The sequence below is a fragment of the Ammospiza nelsoni genome, chromosome 7, assembly GCF_027579445.1.
Source record: "Ammospiza nelsoni isolate bAmmNel1 chromosome 7, bAmmNel1.pri, whole genome shotgun sequence".
In the NCBI taxonomy this organism is placed as follows: domain Eukaryota; kingdom Metazoa; phylum Chordata; class Aves; order Passeriformes; family Passerellidae; genus Ammospiza; species Ammospiza nelsoni.
The window spans coordinates 5,884,383-5,909,108 of record NC_080639.1 but is presented as its reverse complement, the minus strand read 5'-3'; the positions used below and the strand labels follow the sequence as shown (position 1 = coordinate 5,909,108).

Here is a 24,726-nt window from a genome sequence, read left to right as displayed (position 1 = left end):
TTTTATAGCATCTTCTTCTCATTGCTTACAGCTGTGGCCTGTTAAATTCAGGCCTGCTCCTAATCTTTGATAATTGACCCAGCTGCAACTCCTTAGGGGTAAGATTACTTTCTACACTATTTTCTTATATTCTATCCCTCTACACCTCCCTACATCTGACACGCCTGTTCTGATGCAGACTCTTTCTGTGCCAACATCTCCTCTCAGCTCTGCCACCAGAGCTTGCAAAAGAGTCTGCTTTGCCATGATTTGCTGTAAAAGACCCAAAAGGGTTTTAAAACCACTCCAGTTCTGTTTTTTAAACAGCAGCAGCTCTGAATGCATTGGCAACCCAACTCTTCCCCTGGCTCTCTGGCAGTCCTCACCCTGCAGAGGGGTTTGCTCCACGAAACTTCCTCCAAACATTAAACACAACCAATAGCAAAGAACATAAATTCCAAATGGACAAATCCCACCTGCCAAAGAGCCAAAATATGATGTAAGGAACAGGGTAAGGTGGGGCTGGCAGGGGTTCTCACCAAGCACCAGGCCATGAGTGCTGACAGAGGGGAGATGGGCTCTACATCTCTGCAATAAATGTAATATTCACCATGAAATACCCACCCAGACAGTGCCCTGCAAGTGTGGCTGGAGGTGCTACACAAGCACTGCTGAGGTAAATGGAAATAAAACCCATAAAGCAGTGGTAGATAATTTTTGAAGATTGTTGATGGTGGTTAAAAATGAGTTTCATAATCACTTGGGAGAGTTATGGCAGGGAACAGCATAGAACTTTGATCATGTATTTAAAAATAAATAAATTGAATTGGTTAAATAAAATCTGGGCTTGAGAAGACAATTTACTGACTGTGAATTGCTAAAAGCCAGGGGATTAGTCAAAGATAACTCTCATTTACCAAATGTGTTTAACAGAAGCACTTGCAGAAGATTGGTATGTGATACACTAATTGTGCATTTTAGTTTGAAAATTGAATATGGAGATGTTATTAAGAAATAAGTACAGCCCACAATAGGAACTGCCAGCTCTGCCAAGCAAAACTAAAATAGGTTCTCCCTTCTGTTATTCAAATAGTTGTTTGCAACATGAACCGGTGAACAACCTGAGCTTTCCTCAAGGGTTTTTTCTTCTGAAGTCCAAAGCAGGGAGCTAAATCTCAGCTCTCTCCTGGACCAGACCCAAGGTAGGCAGCAGCTCCAGATGTCAGGAATATCTGTCCTTACAATTTTCCTGCTACTCCTTTCCTATGCCATGACTCCATTGTGGTCACAGCACAGGGAAGCACCAAGCAGCAGGAGCAGAGCTGGAGGCAGCACATGCAGAACACGAATTCATATTGCACTTGCTCACAGGAAAGCAATACCCAGACTATAACACATACAGGAACCAAAATAAAATAGATATTAAAGTAACACAGATTACATGTCCTCCTGCCCTGCTCACATATAAGAACATCAGGAAAAGGAACAACTGGCACATGCAATCAGAAATCCAGCACCTTGTGAACTGCAGGGCTGTGACAGTGGTCACAGGGATTTTCGGATGAGGGAAGAGACAAGGATCTGACTCCATGCTTCAGAGGCTGATTTATTATTTTATGATATATATTATAATAAAACTATACTAAAAGAATAGAAGAAAAGGTTTCATCAGAAGGCTAGCTAAGAATAGAATAGTAAAGAATGATAACAAAGGCTTGTGGCTTGGACAGAGAGTCCAAGCCAGCTGATTGTGATTGGCCATTAATTAGAAACAACAAATATGGGCCAATCACAGATCCACCTGTTGCATTCCACAGCAGCAGATAATCAATGTTTGCATTCTGTTCCTGAGGCCTCTCAGCTTCTCAGGAGGAAAAACCCTAAGGAAAGGATTTTCCATAAAAGATGTCTGCGAGACTGGGCTGGAAGCTGAAGTGGCTGAGCACTTCATTCAGGTGACAGACAGCCCCTCTTAGTCTTCATCAGCAGATATCCAGCGAGCTAACTCACAGACATAAAGCAAATTTACTTAGGGAATAAATGTCTAAATAAATATGAGAGATGAGATGCTGATCTGTTAATGTTCCTCTGCCGGGTAAATAAAATTATGGGGTTTTTTCACTTCAATTCATTTATGCTATTTGTTTATTACTGCATGATGAAAAGGCTCAGCATGCCTTTTCCTCTGTGAACATCACCATGCCTTGGGCAGGTCCAAAGTGGTGGGACTTGCAGGATTCCTCTGCTCCATGCCACTGTTAGAACAGCTCAAGTTCTTCCACCCAGTTTAGATCTGGGTAATTATTTAGAGTCACATACATGTGCCAGTGCAAACGTGACACATTTTTTTCCTAGAGCTGCCTAAAGGCCACCTGAGGTACCAAATGCTTTGCAGATGACACACAGTGCTCTGTTTCCTGTCACATTTACTGACCCACACAGATGAGTATATCACTGCCGAATTTTGGTTTTTTTCACACATTCATTAGCCAGATAAGCTGCAATCTTTTCAAAATTCTAAGGGAGTAGTCACTTAAAGAGAAAGAAGAAAGGTTCATCAAGCATCAAATTTGCTTTACACCTACATCCCTAACCACTCTCTTCAGAGCTAGGCAATGAACTCAATGAGGAAATAAAGAAAAAATGAAGCAACAATGAAGCCTACAGCCTACCAGGCCTTCCCTCTGTCCTGGAGTTGCCCAGCTAAGCTGAGCACTGCAGAGAGGACAGGTGGGCACACAGATAACCCAGCATCTACCTGAAGTCTTTTTGGTGGAGGAAGAGGCCAATTCCTGCAGCAGAGACCAAAACACTGGAGCAGGCTGAAGGAGCGTGATGTTGCACAGAGAGTTTAAGTCTGAGAGACTTTTAAGTCTGAGAGAGACAAACAGCCTTTCTCTTAGTTATGTCCCATCTGCCACCTTCATTTGGCCATTAAAACCATTTTTAATATGATAAAAGGAGTAATACTGCCTGACTAATGAATGTCGAATTATCGGCGTAAATGCGCCAACATTTATTTATTTATTTGCCCCCGCCGAGAACATGTTCTCTTCTGTTTGGTTTTCTTCTTTAATGACTACAATTTATCATACTAACTAGGCCTTCCACTTTGCTGAGTTTTGTTTCAAGTTCTGCTTTTTTGCTGAGACATCTGTGAGGGAGCAGATGCAGGTAAAAGAAGTAATAAAACTAATAAAAAAGCAATAGTAGCTGTCACCCAAAAAGCACAGGTGACCAAACCACCTTCATTTACTAAAAAGGCCCTTTCCTTCTTGATCTCATTTGATTTTACTGCCTTCTTTCCACCAAGATTTCACACTGCTTATGGCAGCCCTCTGTGAGGAACACTAATTCCTGGTTTCCAAGTAATTTGCTTTCCTCAATCCCAGCAGGAGGAAGGAAAGCTGAGGCGGAAGGACTGCCTGCCATGAATTTGAACCAGCAGGCATCTGAAACTGCAGAGATGCCCCAGTCAGAGCAGGGATCCTGCCCTCACAGAGGAGGATCTGCCACCTGTCCAACGCTGCTCCAGCTGCACCAAGGCTGGATCTATTTCAGAGCAAAGGCATGTGTGCTTTCCCCACCTGTCACAACTGTGAAATGTACGGACACCATCCACTTCCGAGGCGTTTGGCACTCAAATTAACAGACAACCTGTTAGTCTGGGTGCAATTAGCACCCCAAACTTTACTCCAGACGTGTCTGGTGGCTGAGTTTTGCTCACAGATCTTTCAGCGGCCTGGTGTACATGTTGAGTAAATATACACCAATGGATGGGGTGGCAAGGCTGTGAAACCTCAAAAAAATTCAACGTGAATTTTGGCTGAATTCGCACTGCTTGCCTTTGCTAGGAACTGTGGTGGAAAGTTTTCAGTTTCACAGTTTGACAGACTGGAATTGAGCACTCAGCTCACCCAGGACCCAGCACAGGGAACGAGTGAGTGTAACCCAAGCAGCTGGGGCTGCCTCCCACTGCCTCTTCCTGCTGCCAGATTTAAACTCCAGCTCTCCTGCCACGGGAACGTGCCACTGACACACAGACACGCATCCTGCAGCATGACAGCAGCATTTTTAAGAGGCACAGGAGAGCAATATGAGCAGTGTTAACCCTTATCTGTATCATGGAGAGTACAATCACAGCACAGACTGCAACCACACTGGTACAGGCTGCTTCTTCTACCCTCAGCCCCACCTTCCATATTACAGCCACATCCTCAGATACCCACCTGGAACACTCCTTTACTGGGATATTTCTTTAAACACAAAGAATGTGAAATACCAAATAATGATGGGCTTAAGTTTTTTGAACCCAATATTCACCTTTCCCTCTTGTGGCTGCCAGCAGGCCAACAGGGTATCTTCAAGCCATACTGAAATGTTCTTTCAAAATTCCAAAATTTGATGCAAAGAGGACTGAGGAAATGCACAACCAGGGCTCCCCAAAAGCAGTAAAGCCTTCATCTATCACAGACTTCCCCTGGATGCTGGAGATTGTTAGGCTCACAGCTCCAGTCTTCATGTTCATGCAGCAATCACTTTTTTCTTTCTCTTAAATGCTCCACAAACACTTCCCCGAGCTCTTCCCTTGCTTAGTCTATAAATCAGTGCATATCTAGCATTTTATTAGGATTAACTTCCCCAGTCCTCCAGTGCTTATCTGCATGCTTCTTTGACCTTCCCAAACCCCACCTAACCCGCCCTGGGGCAACACAAAGTGAGAGAGCTTCGAGGAGTCACCTTCCAGTGGCACAGCTTTCTCCCCCACATCCTGATCAATCTAAGTGACTCAGAGCACCTGTCACAGCAATGACATTGCTCTTCTTGTCTGCATATCCCTGGCATTTCATCATCCTCTTCCATCACAGCAGAGCTGGTGGCAGAGAAACCTGGTGTTTTCCAGCCCAGCACCTACGGCTGCTCCCCAAAAAAAGAAGCAGAGGGAAGGAGGGAGGAAGGAGGAGGGAAGGAGAAGAGCAGGCTGCTTACCCTCAGGAAGGAGAGGTCCCTGTTGTGCTCGATGCTGGTGATCTCCAGGTTGCCCATCACCACCTCACAGTTCTCATAGTACTTGCGCAGGGCCCGGTACTGCTGCTCCAGGTCAGACAGGGAGCTCAGCTTGTTCTCAGTGCCAGCACACACTGCAAAGAAACACAGCACAATCCATCAGGCCACTGTGGAACAGGGGCACTGGAGCACAATAAAGTCTGTATAAACTGATACAGGGAGTTGCAACAAAAATCTGTAATGATTCACAGGGCTGGGTCACACAAGTCACACTTGAATATCAGCAGTGGAGATAGGAACATGGAAATAAAGCCTGTGATCATCTCTGCAATTTAAACATCAAATGGGCTGAAGTGCTGGTATTTACCACCAAATGCTGAAAGGCTAAAAAAAGGCAGAAATGCAGAAAAAAGGCCAAGCAGGTTGACCCCAGCAGCCAAAGGGAAAAACTCAGGTTTCAGCAAAGCCCCACCAGTTCCACCAGTGGCAGAATCAGACACTGGGCAGAGCCAGTCCCATCATGGGCTGAAGGACACAAGGCTGGAGACACCTGTGCATCCAAGCTGACCTGGATAATTCAGCATTTTCACTATTGTGAATAGAATTTTGGACAAGCCAAGAGCAACCCAGGCAGAAGACTTACACCCAACATTGTTTTCCCCATCACTTTCCTTAAGACCCCAGCTCTTCCCAGCTTTAAGCAATCAAATAGAAGAAAAACAACAGCAAAAAACGCATTGTCTCTCCACAAGTCCCCAGGCTGAATGCACAGCAAAGAAATGTCAGGAAACACCATCTTAGTACAGTTTTCAAAGAACACTCTTTAATATTACACTCCTCTGTTCTACATTTTGAAGCCCAGTTAAAAGCCAGCACAGAACCCCAGCTCAGCTCAAGGTATCAGACTGCTGCCATCATGCAATGACAAAAAAAAAAAAAAAAAAAAAAAAGATAAATAAATCCAGAAGCAGCATTTTACATGATCACCTTTTCACACACTGCTCAGACAGGGATGCTGCTTAAATGGTCAAGTTTATGGGCTGGTTTTGGTTTGTTTGTTTCAATGAACTTTCTTTTCCTCTTAATCAGCAGCTTGTGGGTTGTTCTTATCTGTGAGCAAATTAATCTGGGTATATCTAAACTTTTGAAATGGCCATTATATTATGTAAAACAGGAACCTGACAAGAATGGCATTTCTGGAGCCAACCCCACCTCTGGATCAGATCAACACAAACAAAACTCTCCATGACTGGAGGCATAATCAGTAAAATTGGCTAACACACACTATTTTGAAAGATGCAGGTCCTTTTTATAAATACCAAAAGTAATTAGGTTGCAGAGTACTACAATTATTGACTGTTTATTTACTATACCCCCTCCCCTTTTTTTTTTTTTTCTCACTAGAAGTGGGAACAATTCTAATCTGTACTCTCTCTGCTGCAGAATTATTTGCTCTTGTTCTGGGGCACTTTGAGCTTCCAGCAGCCTCTTGGCAAAGGGCTTCAGGAGGCAGCCAGGAGCCCACGACCTGCCCAAGGTTTTCTCCCAAGGAATTTCCCAAAAATGGCAACCATTACAAACCATGCACAGGGTGAAGGGTTGATCAGATCACTTTTGGGTTGTGTTTCCAGGGGCCAAAGAGCACAGACCAAAGCTGAACAGGCACTGCAAGGGCTGCTTCTCTAAACAGGCATTGGGTCTACCCACCACAGGAAATGCTGGAATATTATTTATTTCTACGACCTGGCAAAAGTCAAATTTCAAAGTTCTCACTGCAGTTAAAAACTTGAAATATTTGACCTATGTTCATTATGCTGTGTTGAAGGAAAGCAGAACTGCTTGCTTTGCTCAGGTTTTAAAACAAGTTATCACCTCATTTTGAGGCTTAATTTAAAAGCATGAACATTCCAATTTTTAGATTTTCTGTAAAACCTTATCACTTAGAGTAAATCATACCTAAACACGATTTCATTTATAATATTTTTAACAGCTATTTTGGGAAAGACATGGTCATACTGGGACCTCACTCATCTCTGGTGGACTGGGAACACTGGAAAGATTAAGCACTGCAACTGGGAGAGAGCACATGTTTAGTTTTGAAATACAAAGCCCTGTCCTAGCTCATGTACACAGATTTATTCAGAAAAGCCTCAAGATCTGCCCTTGTGTGCCAACTCTTCAGGGAGACACATCCCCGTGCCTGCCAGAGCACCTAAAAATTCTTGCTTAGCACTTACAAAATGGGTTTGTGTGTTCCTTCCTTAAATACAGCAGTATCCATTACAGGACTGATCATATTTCCAGCCAGGTAAGTATTATTCTGTCTCAAGGCTCCCAAGGACTAATAAATACCTTCCCTTCCATTCTGCAATCCGTGCTAAGGACCAACACAGCTCAGAAAACAATTCCTGCAGCTCAGCTAATAAAGCCATGCACTGCAACACTGATATTCCGTGTTGCTCACCCATTAAACGTTTCCTGAAAGCTAATGCAGCCATTTGTTTGCTGAGAGGAGGCAGGAACACCTGGAGCCTGTTCTTGCAAGAGGATTCAGCAGGGGTGAAGCCAGCCCACATGTGAATGAACCAGGGCAAGGAGGTTTATCTGACCGAGGTTAATTTTGTACAGCCAAACCACTGCAGTAACTTCTCCCAGTTTTTGATATGGCTAGTCAATCAATTCTTTAGGATTTAAAAAAAAAAAAATACAAAACCCCTTTAAAGCTAATTTAGAATAAATCATGCTGATCCTTTAAATTTACCTCATAGCACTTAATGTCTGTCTTAAAAAGAGAAGTTTCTTTCCACAAAAAATTGGTCACAGATTGCCTCAAATCAAGTCACACACCAAAAGTGATTATCCTACATCAATTGAAGGGAGCAGAATTCACTTTTTTTTTTTCCCTTTGGTACCCAACCAGCAGTGCAAGCTGATGCAGAAACAGCTCAGAGCAGGAGAGAGCTCTGACCTGCACAACGAGCTGAAGTCACAAAGCAAATGTGGGTATAATCATGGATCATTAATAATCCATTATTACAGTAAGTCATTAATCTCTCTGTCTCAGCCTTGCAATGCATGCTTTTGATGCACCTAATAATTATGTCACATTCAAAACACAAAAGAGGAAACTCTGCCAGTATTTAAGAAAAGCAGGTTAGGTCCTTCACTTGCAGGAGGAAGGGCTGGGACAGCACCTCCCATGCCTTGCAGAGAATCCTTTAAAACGGAGAGATGAGAGATGCTCTCGGCAGGTTTTTCAAGGCAAACAACCACCAAAGGGGTAAAAAGGCATTCCTGCCATGAGAGGGAAATGCTGCTGGCAGGGATGAATGACAAAGGTGCTCCTGTTGGCCACTGGTGCCAGGGAGACAAACCTGGGAGGGACACCAGCCAGAAGCAGGCTGTGAACTCCTGCTTTAAAAGTTCTATGCCCCATTTTGAGCCATATAAGACAACTCCCAGCCTTTCCAGGGCAGATTTGCCAAGTTCTGGGTCTGATTTGCCAAGGCAGTTAAAAAGCACTGAAGGAACTGTGTGTGAAGTGGGAACTAAGCAGGAGTCATCAAGATTCCCAGTCCCTCTGTCCCTGAGCTCAACAAGAGCAGGAACATATCCCACTCACTCCTGCTTCTCTCCTGGAACAGCAACAGGCATCTATGTGTTGTAGCAGCTCTTTAAAATCAAGTGCTAAAATAATATGTAATTTACAGGGATGTTCCAGCTGTATACAGGTATAAACACAAGCACAACAAAATTTCCTTGTCACACCATGCAAAACCACCATAATCTGTATTTCATGAGCCCTCTTCAAAGCACTTTGCTGTATATTGTTAGATGTGTAGTCTCACAGAGCCCCAGAAATGGATGAGCAGCAAAAAAAAAAAAAAAAAAAAAAAAAAAAAAAAAAAAAAAAAAAAAATCAAGATTGTGTGTTTTAGCTGTTCTTGCAGCAGAGCCTGTGCTGGTTAATAAAAAATACTCATCCTCTGTCTTTAAGACAGGGCAAAGAGGAGCAGCTTTAGATGTGCCTCTAGTGTGAACTGCTCTTGTTACTGAGCATCTCTGGTCATGTACTCTCTGCCTCATTCAGGGGAGGTGTCTCCATGAGGGAAACCTCCAGTGCTCACCCAGGAAAATCAGATTTCCCCTATGTTTTGCCCAAGTCTGACCTGATTTCCTGACACCTCTCAAACCCATCTCTTCACCCAAACGTGCTCAGCCCTTCCTGCTCTTTCCACACTCTGACAAAAAACCCCACAGACTGCTCAAGTGCAGAGTCACCCCCTAAGGTTATCCCAAAGCTCCAGGACATGCCTCTTCCACCTGGGAAATCCCAAACCAGCAGTGATGGCACCAAGCAGTGGCTACTTCTCACCTGCACCCCAGCCATGGGGGATTTTGGGTGAGGGCTGGAGCAGAGCACTGCTTGGTCACCACAAAAGTGGATTTCAGGCATTGCTCACACATTCACACTTCAGAGCCAGTTGTTTACTTATCACCAGCTACCTGAAGTGACAGAGTTTCAGCTCCTAATGGCCCCAATTACAACAGTTATAATCGTCTGTATTGAAATGATGCTTTCCATCAATATTCATGCACATGACTTGGAAATTAATTTTCCATTGACATTTTTTTCATAAAATAGCCAAATCATTCAAATGCTCACTTAAGGGTGGCAAATAATGGAGACATTTAGAAATGTCCATTAGATTCTGCTTTTTAGCCCATTATTTTGCTCTGCTCTGTTGATGATAAATCTATACGTTAAATTAAGAAATCACACTTGCCTCCATCTCATTCTGCTGCTTCTCATACTAATGGATTTTATAATCCTCCCAGATTAACTGTTGGAAGGAGATCATTTCTTATTCAGCCCCTTTCCAGATCAGCCTACATCTGGAGAGCTAAAGAAGAGTGCAATCCATTATCTCCACCACGGTCACCCCCATCTGAAATCCTGGTGTTGTCTCACTCCTCTCCCAAAGCACACTCACAGAAGCAGTGATGAGGCATCCTCTCCTCTAACTCCAAGGGAGTTATCTCAAGCATCTGAATATATTTTCCCCTGAATCATAAAACATTTATTATTATCTCTTTGGCAAGGATGCAGGAGAGCAGTGCCTTTGCCCAGCACCAGCCTCAGCCTGGAGACAGCACAACCTCCCTTTGTCAATCAGTTTGTCAAAAACACAAAGGGAGCCTTAAATTCTTGGCCTTACTGCTTTGAGGAATGTCTTTATAAAAAGGATAATCACAGGTTCCTTCACCCCATAAAAGATGAGGCCCAACAACAGTCATCATCTCTTTCTAACACATTCTCCTCCTGTACTTCCCACTTATTTACTTAATTAGCTGCGTTTTTACAGACAGCGCCATTATCAGGCTTCCTTGAAAGGCAGCTAACAGAACTGTTTATTAATAAGTGCAAACACTCGTGGCAATTTGTTAAGACGCCCCCAGACGGGGGGAATACTCCAGCCCCTTAAGGAACAGCTAATTACCAGCAATCCCCATTCACTTCTTTCTCTCCACGCTCTCAGCAACACCCTGGCACCTAGGCACACAGGAAGGGGAAACACACTTTTAATCCTTTCATTATTATTTTACAGTTCTCCTTGAATGAGCTGCAAAAGCCCTGCATTTTCTTGCAATTAGGCACGTCCTAATGAAGCCAGGGCTGCGTGCACTTAGAGCCTTGCAGATGTTTCCCCTGAGAAGGCAAAACACTCCTGGAGGTCACCAGCCAATTTTCCCAGTGGTTTGGGAGAGTGCTTTGGAATTGGAGGCTTTCTTTCCCTAGGTGGGAGACTGTAATGAAGGAGAGCATAATTTTCCCTGTGCTCCTAATTAAAAGCTCAGCTGGCACAAGTGTTTTCCTTCCGCAAGGTCTGCTCTACACCAGAAAATCATCATCCCATTTGAATCCAGTTGCATGCAATCAACCCCTGGGCAGCCACATGGCCACAGGAGGAGCTCAGCATGGCCACCCAGCTGCTGCCCAGCTGTCAGGGTGTCACTGGCATGAGGTGACACAGCACAGGCAGCACCAACACGTCCCCCAGAGCATTTCTCCTGCACAGCCGTCCCTGTGTTGGATAGCACCAGGGACCAAAAGAATTAATTTCACAAAATTTGGTCACTACAATCTCAAATATAATCTTATACAGCTCTCCAGCACATCCAGAAAAGTTGCAAGGATGTGTGTTACCAGCCTGGCCCCACCTCCAAGAGAGGCTGATCATGTGCCACCAAGAAATGGAAGCTCATTCCCAATTTTATGAACACAAACAGCTGGGCACAGCAGAGGCTGACAGTGATTGTGGCTCCATCAAGAAGGATTAGCTATGTGTGATAACGCTTTTCTGAGCTGATGGAACCTCTTCCTTGTGCCAAACTCTCCAAATCCCTTTGGTGGATGGCACACAGCATATTTTACTGATGTGCCTTCCTGTTCATACCAACCAAAAAACACCATCAAAATGTTGACCAGATTTAAGCAGCAACATTTCATGGATATTCACTTGCACTGACCATATCAAGCCATCATCACCAGCTTGTTTTATGCCACTATTTCCAGCATTGTTTCTCTTTTAGTTATTTTAGTTTTAGGAACTAAAAGAGAAACACATCTATACTATGGCACAGCAACTGGAAAGGAATAAATAGGAATAATGTTAAGCAGGATCTGTATCCCACAGCTACTACTGAAAAAAGGAAGAAGTGAATACAAGAAGTTTTAACAATGGTTCTTCTGCCTCAAGCCTTGGTACCAAATTTTTTTTTTATCTGTGTATTTCTGCACTTTTTCTCCCTACTCTTTACAAACAAACAAACACACACACACCTCCTTTCCACATTTTGTTCTGTTTGAGGGTAAATAGTCACTTCTTAACTACAATGTAGGTACTGGACTTGACAAGCAATTAAAGCAAACAATTTCCACTCATCTAACTTTGCCAAATTAGTCATCTACCATCTGCTCTGTCATCTGTCTCTCCTTGAGGTCTTGCTGTGAATCTGGAAGCACTCACTCTGACAAGGAGGCAGCAGATAAGCCTCCAAGCTGGTGGGGAAGCCGAGGGATGGAGGTGACATGGGGCTGACACGTGGCAGCGTGCTGCTGACCCACCAACCCCATCAGGATGGCTTTGAGGAGCTGTTGGTGGCTCCAGTGGTCAAACTGGCAAGTTACCAGCACTCATGTTGTGGTAGGAAAACATTTAAAATTAAAATATTTTTTTACAGCCACTTATGCAGCGGGGTAGCTTAGGAAGACTGTGGGATTTTCATAGCAGATGCAAAAAATAACTTCGTTTATCAAAATATCTTCAGCATTTGGGAGCTACTTCCCAATGAAGTACATAATCCAAACAAGCAATTAGCATACATTATCTAAGGAAGAGTTGAGTGGTCTCTGCTCCCAGCACCTGCCTTAGCTCAGGTAAGGCTGCATTTTAAGACAAGAAAACCATTTTCAAGTAGCTCTGAAATACAACATTGGTCTCCTCTGCCCTCCAGCTTCTTCACCTTTTACCAGGCTCCCATTCTGGGCTCCTTACTGGACCTCCCAGTACAAAAGAAATATCACCAGCATCCCTTTTCCACCTGACCTATGTTTCCTCCCCACGGAAATCAACTCCAGAGTGAGAGTTAGTCCATGCAAACATTGATGCTCTAAACCATCACACAGTGGAATCATCCTCCCTGTTGCTGCAGAAGAACATTACAGACTTTCCTGCACTAGTCAGGCACTTGAATGTAGTTCCCAAGATTGTTAGGTCAACCCTTAATGCCATGAACCAAAATTCTACCTACAGCGCCAAAGCACAGACCATCAGCAATACCTTCTGAGACTAATAAGCCTGCAGATAAATGACCATAATGCAAGGCCATGTGTTCTTCCAAGTGCCAAGCTGAAGGTTCAAGAGTGCCCAAACATTGCTCTGCCTGCTTTCCAGCCCTCACTCTTCCCAAGTCCCGCTCCAGTGCAGCGGCAGGGGCGGCCTGTGTCCCTCTGTCCCTGTGTCACAGCATATCCTGGCTCCCTACCAGGTGGAAATCTCTACAGGTCCCAGCAGTGAGAAGGATTTGGATTGTTTTTTCAATGCCAAGGGAAGGAGGGGAGGGAAGATGATGGAGCACAAACCCACAAGCACCAGGGGGGCACACCCACAGGTGGGAGCACAGGGGAACCGGGCACTTGGTCTGGTCTTTTGCACCTTCAACAAAAATCCATTTGGCAAGGCATGCCAAGTAAGTAAGACCTGCTGTGAAGTTGGGCCAAAATCATTTCCCATCTCCCAAGCAGGCTGCTTTGCTGGGACACAAAGGGCTCTTTCGCCCCTGGCAGGGTCTCCAGGGGTGCCCAGCTGGCACAGAGCACTGCCCTGGTGCTGCGCTGGTGCCACGTTCCCCAGCAGCTCCTGCCACTCCTCCAGGACTCACAGAGCTCCTGACAGCCACAGGCCTGTCTGCCTCCCTCCCCGCTCCTGCCTTCCCCAGAGAGCCCCCAAACACCACAAGCACTCACTCAACTTAAATGCATTTTAATTACCACTGTGCAAACACAGGGGAGCGCGTTCATTCCGCCGCCGCGACGGGAACGGGATGGCAGCCCTGGCTGCCTGCACTGGATTGAAAATATAATGGCAAGATGCTCCCAAAGCCCTCAGACAGATCCCCCTTAGCAGTATTTAAGCATCATTTATGTAAGAGCTGCAGCTCGGAGCGGGTGGGTGGGACAGGTGCTGTTATGTCTCTCCTGCAGCACGGGTAATTAGTCACCACTAAAGCACACAGCAAGAGGCGCCTCATTACAGCTTAAGCACAAGCCACTGGTGACATGTAAAAGGTATTTCCCCAAGATCACCCACAGAAATCTTCCTAGCATTACATTAGTAATTATCACATAACCCAAATACCACCTAATAAAGTGATTCAAGGAACTGTGAAATTTCGATGCCTAAAGAAAAGAACAGCCTTCCCAACTTCTGGCAAACCGACGAGGCAAAACTGCAGGGGGACTGAAACAGTCCCTGGAAAAACACCTGGGAGTTAAAGAAAACCAATATCTCACAGAAAAGAAAACCAGTTAAAGAAAACCAGTATCTCACACCTGAAATGGCCAAGACAGGGTTTGGGTGTCCCCATCAAAAGGCAAGAACAGAGGCAACACTTCAGAGCTGCTTCACCCAAGTGCTTCAAGGTGACTGTGCAATGCAAGAGAAGGTGCTGACAGAAATACCCTATTTGAGCCAATACACACACATCTATTAAATTGGGACTGAATGCAGTTTATTTTTCATTAATGAAAATAACAGGTTCTCAAGCAACACGATAACCTTGTCAAGCAGGCAGGAGAATCCAGCTCCCGTAAGACAGCTGAAATGGAAATTACTGGGACTTGGAAGTACTGCAGATGAGGGGAAGGCAGGGCTGTGCTGAGGCTCTCTGAACACCCAGGTGGATGCCACACCTCATCTAGAGCCAAAATATGCTGGGCTAGGGACAGAGACCACGTCCTGGAGTCTGTGGAGGCTGTATATGCTGTGGTCATCAAGTCAAAGAATTAATGTGCTCTCTTACACAAGACTTCCTTACACCAAAGGTTCTATTTGCCTAATTGCCCATGGCTGCACTAAGTAATAAACCCCGTATGTTTTATTAAAACAGGTGCTTTCAGACAGCACTTTAGAGGCAGGAAAAACAAACTTTCAGTACATAAAGTCTAGGCAAGAACCCTTATTTTTTTCCTCAATATGCTGCGCATAAGAACATGCAGCCCCAGTGTGGAGGCAGCCTCTTCTGAACAGCCCATCCCTGGTGTGCTGATAACCTCCCTGAACATGAGCAGAATATTCAGGGCAAGCTCCTGCAGCACTGAAGCCTCTGCCTGTTTTACCCCTGGGAGGGGAGGACTGCGTGCTTGCCTTCCAGGAGCTCCTCAGCGTGTCTCACGGATTCCTTAAAAACTGGCAAGGCAGCAGCTGAAATCACAGACTGGCTGCTCCTCTTCACACCATTCCTCCTGAGCTTTTGTCCGTGGTTTTGCCTCCCAAGGCTGGAGGGAGCATGGGGGAGTCCAGGCTGCACCTCAAATGCAGCTTTCCTGTAGTTCAATCTCACAAAGCAACTTCAGCATCTCTAATTGCTTCCCTCACCCACCTATTGCTGCACTGCACCAACCCAAGGCACATTTATTTCTTATTTTTAGTTTTATATACTTTCAGGAATCATCCCAACAGCTAAGTTTTAACTAACCATACTTAGAACCAGATATTATAAATTCTTCATGAAACAGTTTGTTCAACCACGCTCCCTGTTAATACTTGCTGTTATTTCTGCTGGGCTTTTTAAAACCCACTCCATATATATTTTATAAACCTTTGGGTTCATTCCTTCCTGCCTCCCTACCCCAGAGACTGCCCTTAAACTTCTGTCCATTGATTGTGACGGTATCAATTTGTAAAGGTCAACAGAAAGCTTCTCTGACAGCTGAACTCAGAAAGTAATTTTTAAATGTGCTGTTTCTCTTCCCCTACAAAGCAAGATGCCAACACAATCAAAACCCAAGGTCTTTATTTCACAGGCCTGACCAGTGCCTTTGATAGGCTTTGGATCCCTGATGGCCACTGAACACTCCTTGGAAATATGAGCTTGTTTGAGGGTCTTAAAAAATAGCAACATCTCAAAGAGCAGGTTTACAAACAGAAAGGGAAGAGAAAGGTTTACTGAAAGAACAACATTCATTTGCTGCTTCTCTGAAAGCCTCTGCAGACCCTGGATAACAAAGCTCCAGGGATCACCCCACAAACCACTCTGTGGGTTTGGCCTCATGCATCCTTTTATCTATATGAATAACTTACATTTTGCACTAAAAAGCCCCACAAACAGCTGGCTAGTCAATAAACAGACTATACTAACTTATTTTGATGCTTGCGTCTGATTTCTTTTGAGAGAACGGGTTATTTTATTTGGGATTGGGGTCAAAAGCCTCTTCAAAAGGCACCCACCCTTTCCCCCATGCCATAGTTTACTGAATATCTCACATTCATAACCTCTTAAAAAGAGGGCTGTGCAATTTATGACATTGTTACACATGAAGAAAACCTGCCATAAATCAAAGAAATCAGTTACATAAATGAGCATAAAAGTGCAGGGAAATGTCACAAGACAGCAATAAAGCATCTTCCAAATGGTAAATCCCGGGAGCAGAAGCACCATTAGTTTAGAATCCTCCACTCAGCAGCAGCAGGACTAGTTTATCACAGGAGCCACAAACAGCAGCCCTGGGAGGAAGTTATAAGTGCAGGGTGAGGGGTTTTACCCTGCAAACAGCCATAAAGCCTTTCCCTGACTTCCAGGTCCCATCCCAGGCTGCTAGCTGAGATTTGGTCATTTCTCCTGCAAACACCACCAGCAGAAGAACAGACATGTCACAGCAAAATGCCAGGGAATTTGTTGGGATGAAAGAAATGCAATGCCATATAAAACTCTGACCCCAGAAAAGTGGTGGCAGCACCAGGAGGATGCATGGGCAGATTAAAGCTTCAGTTGAGTGGCATGTGGAGGCAATGGCAGGAGAAAATCTGCAGGATTTTCCAAGATTAAGCATGGTGCAGAAGATTCCCATCCACCCATGATGACTCTCCAGGAATTCTCCCTTTCCACCCTGCTCGCTCCAGCAAGGCTCCAAGTGAGCAATCTGGAGCAACCACCAGACTGTGCCCTTGGGCTTCTTTCTGAGGTCTGCACACCAAGCCATTCCCCATCCTTTAGAACTTGGAGAAGTCCCAAGACTATTCCTGACCTCTCATCCTGCACAGGGTAACCATTATCTCACTGTTAGAATAACAGCCCGCAGCCATTGCCAAAATCATCTGTTTTCTGGTTCTTAATGCAAGGCAAGGGGGACAAAAGGACAACAGGCAAGGATAAGAGGACAAAAGGACAAGGCAAGGGGGATAAAAGACATAACAGAGGGCAGGTTGCTTTTTTTGGATGGCACAGAGCAGAAGCAGCTTCCTATTGCTGCCTCTCACATGAAGATGACATTTCTGCCCAAGGTCCTCCCCACTTGACTTTATTTTCACAGGCCAACACAAAAGAAGGCAGATGAATGCCAGGTGGCTCACTGCTCCTGCCCAGGCAGAGAGCAGCAGGCATGTTCCTCTGCAGCCTCACTGAGAGGAAAAGCCAGGAAGCAATTTTCCCAATTTTCCCTCTGTGAGGAGGCTGCTCCCAGGGTCTCCACTTCATTAATCCCTTCCTCTCGCTCCCTCCACTCCACAATCCCGTTCAGCTGAAGCTGGGAGAGCAGAGGCAGGTGGCAGAGGGGGCACAGGGCACCTGCCATGTGATCCCTGGGCAAACCTTGTGCCGGGGGCTCTCGGCCAAGGCCTGGTGCTTAAGTGATGCGGGAGCACGTGCGGCCGGAGCGGCTCCGTGCAAACTCACCCGCTGCAGAACGCCCTTGGAGCTGCCTGCCTGCGACTGGAAACACAGCCAAGGGCAACAGAGCTCGTGGGATGGAGCCTGAGCTGGTGGCCCCATCCTTACAAACAGCCAGACCCTCCCCAAAAGCATCTCACAGAGGTATTCCCAAGAGCAGGGCTGTCTTGTTCTTCCCACCCCCCACCAAATGCTGTGCTTACTAAACGCCTTCGCTTCTCATTACACGCAGAGAAAAGCACAATCCAGCTTGGACTGCTAGGAACAGCTTAATTAATAACAATTAGCTGCAGCACAATTGTGATTCAGGTGGCGTTTTGGAGCATGAAGGAGAAACTTGACACTTTCGCTTGTGTGCACGGACATAAGAAATTCCAGGCGAAGTTAATGGGAACCGAGCGGCTGAACAATGCCAAAATTCAAATGTACTGTAAAATTACTGAATGATTTCAATGTCACAGGAAGGCGTCGCACTACTTCCAGGATTATCAGCCCTTGCAGAGTTTTAATAATATTTGGTCAAATACCTCAGGTGCACATTGCTGGGCTGTTATAAAACCACTGAGATAACGCAAAATCCTTTTATATTTTAGCAAAGGGTGGGGTTGAAATCCCTGATTACAAAAGACAGCAGGCAACACCCTGGGAAAGCTGGGTGCTTTCTCTGGTCATGGATGCCTCAGAGGGGGCCTGGCTGTCCCCTCCTTGTCAAGGAGAAGGGGAAGGACACTTTCTGAAATTGCTGTTGTCTAAAGTGGTCGAAACAGCTGCCAGTCACGGCAGGTTTATTGGCCACGCTCCCCGCAAGGGGGGCTGCGTCTCAGTGCCTCCACCTCAATTAGTGTCACTGCAGTCAGATGCAATTTATGTTTAAATATACATGGGTAATAAGAAGACAGTCCAAGTGACTGCTTTCAAACAGCAGCAAAAAGGTGGAGGCTTCAAAACTTTCTGTTGCAAATCAAGAGAAATTCGTAGCTGGAGAGTTCATTGCCCTGCTATTACAGTCTTTCCCAGGCTGGTGTCACGTTACTTTAAAACAAGCAAACAAAGCATGAAGTGACTGTACAGGATCATGTTTTGAGAGCATGAAAAAGCACAGAAATGTGCACCCAGCATGTTAAATGTGAACACATGAGGGCATTTGTTCAAGCCTACAACAATAAGTGTGAAAACTACACACATGTGCCAATGTTGATTTTCACAAGGTTTCTTGTGGCTTTGCAGGAAGCCATCACCCTGATCTCAGGAAAATAAATGCCCTGTATGGACCAGCAAAGCACACTTATTTTCTGGCAAACAGAAAAGAACATATATCACAGCCATGTTGCAAGCAGAGGGAATTCCAGGTGGCAATGGCTGGCCTGGAGGGAGTATGTTTGGGAATTGTTCTGATACAGGTACAATGCAGCTAGAAAACCAAGTGTTTCACACTACTTACCAACACTAAAACAGGCATTTTGTAAAGTAGGCAGACCAAGAACATGTGGGGAAACACTGGGAATGAAAACAAGTGGCTCCTGCCCCTAGGACTTGCCACAAATCCTGCCTGAGCTGAGCCCTAGCTCCCAGAGGAAAATCATATGCTCAGTAACGCACGCCTTCCTTATAATTTACAAAATGTAAGCCATATTGTTGTAAAAATATGTCTGAAAGTATGAAAACTCTTCCAGGGCTTCTGGCAGAGCCTGCAGATACATGGGCCAAAAATGTGCTTCTCCCAGCAGCAGAAATCCACCCTGCTTGTCCCTGGCATCACCACCCAAAGAGTACACGGCTGCCTCAGTGCCACTGGTGCTGATGTTCAGCAGCCAAGGAAACAGAAATCACCCCATCATGAGCTTGCCAGCTGATCTTCATACCTGCTTTTGTCAGCTGCAGCTAGAGCATGGGACGGGACTTTCATTTTCTCCTTGGTCTCTGCAAGATGCCTCACTTGACCATGACAAATTTCCATCAAACTTACATTTGATAAATCTGACGTAATTAAGAGAACTAGTTGGTATCAGTCTTCTTTGCATTGGTAGTGCTGCACAAGAGAAAACAGCGTTTGATGAACAGCTTTGGGTACTACTATGTTACCTACATCAGGCTGAAAGGCCTGTGAATCTCCACAGCCACAGAAATAGAAAAATACACACCTTACAGGCCACTTGGACTCAGTGAAAACCTAAGAAAACACCTCAAGCTCAAACCACAGCCCTCTGAATATTCCACTTATCTGTAGTCATTAATGCAGGTAATACTCCGGGCTTAAGAAAAGCACCACTTTTGGTTCAGCTGCCTTGGTTGCCCTCAGTCACGTCCCTTCCCTAAGAAGGTAAGATTGGGCTTGAACTCCAAACAAATTGTCCCTGTAGATTTGGTTCTTCATGGCCCCACTCTGATGCCCTGAGTTTTAGCTTTTATATTTCTCAGATTCTGTGCTGCTTTAGTGTGTAGCTCTGAGCTTCATATTAAGTGTTAGCAATTTCTCTTCACAGAGTAGGGGAAGAACAATCCTTTTCCAGCTTGTCCAAGGACAGCTGTTCTAAGCTTCAAAAAGTATAAACAATGGTGAATTGAAGAGAGAAAAACAAGAAGGATGGAACTTCCTAAGCTAAAGCTATACATGGACAATTAACTCCAATATGTAAAATGAACCAAAACAGAGACCCTGTCATGGGTCATCCATTTTGTGACCATTTTGGTTCATCTGGGGTGCAGCCCTGGCTGAGCTGCCAAAGGTGGATCCATTGAGAAAATCCTTTTAATAAATCCCTACTTTATTCTTTAACTCTGCCTAGCCTCTGCTCTAGGTCAGCCTTCACAAGGTGGCAGAAATGCCCAGTGCAGAAATGCCCAGTACAAAAATACCCACCACACTCTGCAGATTCGCCACTGAGGAACAATAAGCACTTACTGCAATTAATGGCTCTCTGTGGCCCTTGTCTGCAGGTGAAAGGAGGCAAACCTCTTTCACTGGGCTTGGAGAGAGTGGCAGCACTACCCAGAAAAATCCAGGGCCTGGAAAACTCCCCTGAGTGTGGCACCCCAGCCTGGGGGTGCAGGGGATGCACCCAGCCTGGGGAATGGGATGAATGGGATACTCCTCCCCTGCTTCAGCTGGAAACACCTCTCCAAGTCACACACATGCTGAATCCTTCCTCTCCCTCTCCTCCCTGTGCCCACTGGTGCTGTGTGATTAATATCACATCAAATTTGTCTTTGTAGACTATCCCACCAATCTTTCTTTGTGTAATGTTCGCTTTACACCAGGTGACAGTTTTAGTGATTCCTCCTTTATTTGCATGTCCCCTTGAAGAAGCTTCATTTCTCCTTCTAATCAAGTCATTAATTTTCAAGAAAATCGTTCCCACCCTGAGATGGCTGGATTCTAATTTGTCTCTGTCATGCAAATGACAAGTATCACCTCATTGTCATGCTGTGATGTTCCTCCACATACCTGTATTTGAGTAGGAAAAGCACCAAAATTATTTTTCCACAGCCACAACTGCTTTTCTTTGTGGCAGTTTGATTCTGTCACGATCCTTCCTTCAGGTACTTTGTAGCAGTATTATACAACCGGCTGCTTTTTATTTCAAAATACATCCTGTTCCTAATTTCTTTGTAATGGGAGAAGTAGAAATTATGGTGTCAAAATTACTTTCTTTTTTATCTCCTTTGCGTCCTGTTTACTAACACAGCTGACCACCTGGGACGCCAGTGCACACTCCCCTGCTGTCAAATTGATGCTCCTTTCCAAAAGTTCTTCTCCTGGTGTTGTCAGCACATGGATTTGCACATAGCAAAAGCTGAATGCATCATGGCAGAAACAGAATTGATGCAATCTGAAACCACACCAGGCAGCTCCTCCTTTTCCATCCCTTCCTTTTCCTATATATTTTTTTTCTGGATCCCAAAGTGCCCTCACTAATTCAGGGCCATCAGGAGAGTCAAGAAGTGCTTTTAGGAAACGTAACCTGTAGTTTGGGGTGTTGAGGAAGATGGAAGACCCCACAGTTTGCAAATCACACCTCCCTTTTTTTATCAAAACACCAAAACTACATCTCTGATTTACTACAGCACTTGCACATCTCAGTCTTGTGTGTACCAGCAATATTTGGCAGAAAAGAAAGGCTGAGAGCCAGAATTGTGTCCACTGCATCATCCTCACTCTCATATCCATGAAACTTGCTTCCAACAAAGACCATTGTGCCACCAATGAGCCTGCCTGAGCACAAACAGGAGCTTTTCCAGAGGAAAATCTTCCTGATTTGCAGGGTGTCTGGGAATTTCTTCTGCCATTTACTATAAGGCACTAACTTCATATTTAAATCAAAAATCTGGCTTCTCACAGATCTTTAAGAACACTGATCGAATTCTTTCTCATCTCATGCTACTTCTCCTTGAGGAAATGTACCTGAGCCTCAGAACTACCCCTGAAATCATATTTGAAAAAAGGCTGGGGCTGCAACTCCTTCACTAGCTATTCCCAGCACACAGGATATTAGATATTAACAAATTTCAGTCCAGTATAATCGAATAAATAAAATCTTTCTCTTAAAGACAGATCACTTTTGCTTCATCAAAGCACCAAGGTTGTACATAGACCCTTGAGGCTCATCCTGTCTTTTTGATTTCCTTTCTTTTGTGCCTACTGTACCACCTGGTGGAGAACACCACCAAAAGTGGTGGCAAAACAGAAGGGGAATTATTCCCAGAGGAACCAAAGACCTTGCAAGGGTTTCTTTTCTTATTACTGGCAGTTCAGTAAATAATTTCAGCTGATGGGCCTGGATTACCTGGTTATAAATCCACACAGCACCCCGAGGTCACTGAGCACAGCACCCCAGGGAGAGGGGCATTCACCAGGGAAGCAGCCTCTCCTTGTCCTCAAGGTTTTCCTTGGCAATGCTTCTCTTTTCTTATCTCTCCTTCTCCCTTATCACCTTTCCTTTTCCCCCTCTCTCCCACAAGTGAGTGCCTCAGCAGCAGGTCCATCCCTTCTGCCACATCCTCCTGCTCACATTGTCCTGTTTTGGGAGCCAAACCCAGAAACCTGCAAAGAGCAGCAGCTGAGCCAAGAGACCCCAGCCCTGGGGGTGGGAGCACCCTCCCAGCAGCCCCTTCCTTTGGGAGGGAATTCCAACATCCCTGGGCTAATTGCAGGAGCAAGGGCTGACATTCAGCAAATTCCAGAAGCCCCTGTACAAGTGTTGAGGATTCAGGTGAGAGGAGTGAACTGTGACTGAAAGGAATTTTGTGCAATATCATCTCCCTGCCTCCCTCTCCCATCTCACGGGCTGTTGCTGCATTGTGTGCAAACTCTGGACACATTTTTCCAACCTTATAATTGCAAAAATCAATGGAATTCTCAACCATAAAAAGACAAATTAGCAGAGGAGTTCCCCGACACATTTCATTGTTGCTGAAAAAATCCGCATAGATAAAATGAATCATTTTATTTGGGCACCATTTCAAAGCCCAACTTCAGGGAAGAAATTAATTAAATGCCTATTTTAACCTCAGAATTAAACTGACAACAGAAGTTGTGGTTTGCATTTCCACTGTGAAATTCTCCAAATGCATTTCAGTGTTTGATTTGAGAGGCAATGTGAGAGATGTAAAGCAGCAAAGCATGTGTACTTTTTCATCAGCCTGAAATAAAACCTCTGCAAGTGACAGCTCAAAGAATAGCAGACAAAAACCTATTTCTAGATCTGGAGGTAATGCCATTATTTGTAAAAGTTCAGTTGGAGTTGGGAAAAAAAGAAGTAAGTGTATGAACTTAGGGAAATCACTTTTTCCCAGCTGGGAGAAATTGCTACAACTCTTATAAAATCTTATACAGATAGGAACATATATACACAAAGTAAGAAATAATGTAAAGCAATATCAAGCACTACTACCCAGCAAAAATTCAGATTCATTTGGTTTGGTGAATTTATCTTGTTGGTCCCCAGACAAAAAAAAAAACTTTTCACTCAGTTCTAATTTATCCAACCAGGCTCCTGATGTTACAGACACAAAGCAAACTCAACACAAATAAATCACCTTGCAAAGAGCAGACCTGGAGCAAAAACACACCCCAAGCCTCTGCTCTGGTGTAAAAGCAAACAGGAAGAGGGATTTCCACTTTTGCAGGTCATTGCATTTCATTAAAAAGAAGCTTAACTGGAAACTCAGGCATCTTCTCTTTCTTTCCCAGAGCGATTTCTTTGTTTCCCCAGCTATTGCTAGATCACTTGATTCTGAAGGAATCTGTAACTTAAGGGGAAAGCAACCCTGGCAGCAATTTATTTTCATTTTACGTGTGTTCTGGGTGTAAAAAATATCTGCCCATTTTGCCTTCAGTCTCAAAAAAATACTAGAGAAGAGAGAAAGCTCCTGCAAAGGGGAGACTCACACATCCCAAACCATCACCTGGGAAGAGCTCAGAGATATCTGGGATTCTCAATCCCAGATAACCAAAGATAGGAGATGTGCCAAAACAAGGAGGAAAATAAAAGCCAGAGGAGGAACACGTGATAAGGAAGGAAAATGGTTTAAAGTCAGGAAGGTATAAGGCATCACTAAGTCTGAAATAAGAGCATTTTCATCACTGCTTTTGAAGTTTTTAAATCAGTTGCCTGGCAATCAGTAAGAGCAACAGGGTTTCTCTTCTTCTTTTAAACAACATCAACTAAATTAACCTCCCTGTAAGAATTCACATCTGATTTTAAAACTTCCAAGCCTTCTTCCATCTACTTAAGGACCAGGCAGGCACTTAATCACTGTCTGGATTTCAGGCAGTTCCATGGATTTGCTTACCTGAAAATACATTTTGACAGGAAGCATGCCAAAATACGGATTTTTAATCCTGTATTTGAAGTATCTGCATCACAGGGTCAGATCTTAATATGTGTGTGCGTGTATATATATATATATGTATGTATATATATATATATGTGTGTGTGTGTATATATATATATATATATGTATGTGATGGAAAATCTCATCAAAAGAAAGAAGACCTCTGAGAGAATCTGGGTGTCAACACATTCCTGAAATTAAAAAAAAAATACCCAAAAAAACCCCAGCCTTACAACATTAAGTGTTACTCCCTTTTAGGAAAGCAACAGAATTTAGTACATCCCTGGAAATACTCAGTTTGCTGAAATTAGTGAAAAACCCCAAAAGATCCCTCAAAAAAAAAATCCTTCTTGAATAAAAGCCATAGCATCTTGTGCTCAGGTCTGTAATATGTTTCTGGGGGAATTAATGCTAGATTTTGCTTTGTGTTGTGTCAGTTCCCTGTTGTCTATGGTG

At 44.4% G+C, this 24,726-nt stretch overlaps 1 protein-coding gene across 1 annotated transcript in view; it reads right to left on the bottom strand.

Moving 5' to 3' along the window:
• ERBB4 (erb-b2 receptor tyrosine kinase 4) overlaps positions 1–24,726 on the bottom strand; it is a 484,810-nt gene that overhangs the window by 352,226 nt on the left and 107,858 nt on the right. The window contains exon 2 of the mRNA XM_059476545.1: positions 4,969–5,120. Within this exon, the coding sequence (XP_059332528.1) occupies positions 4,969–5,120 (152 nt within the window). The remainder of the gene's footprint in view (positions 1–4,968; positions 5,121–24,726) is intronic.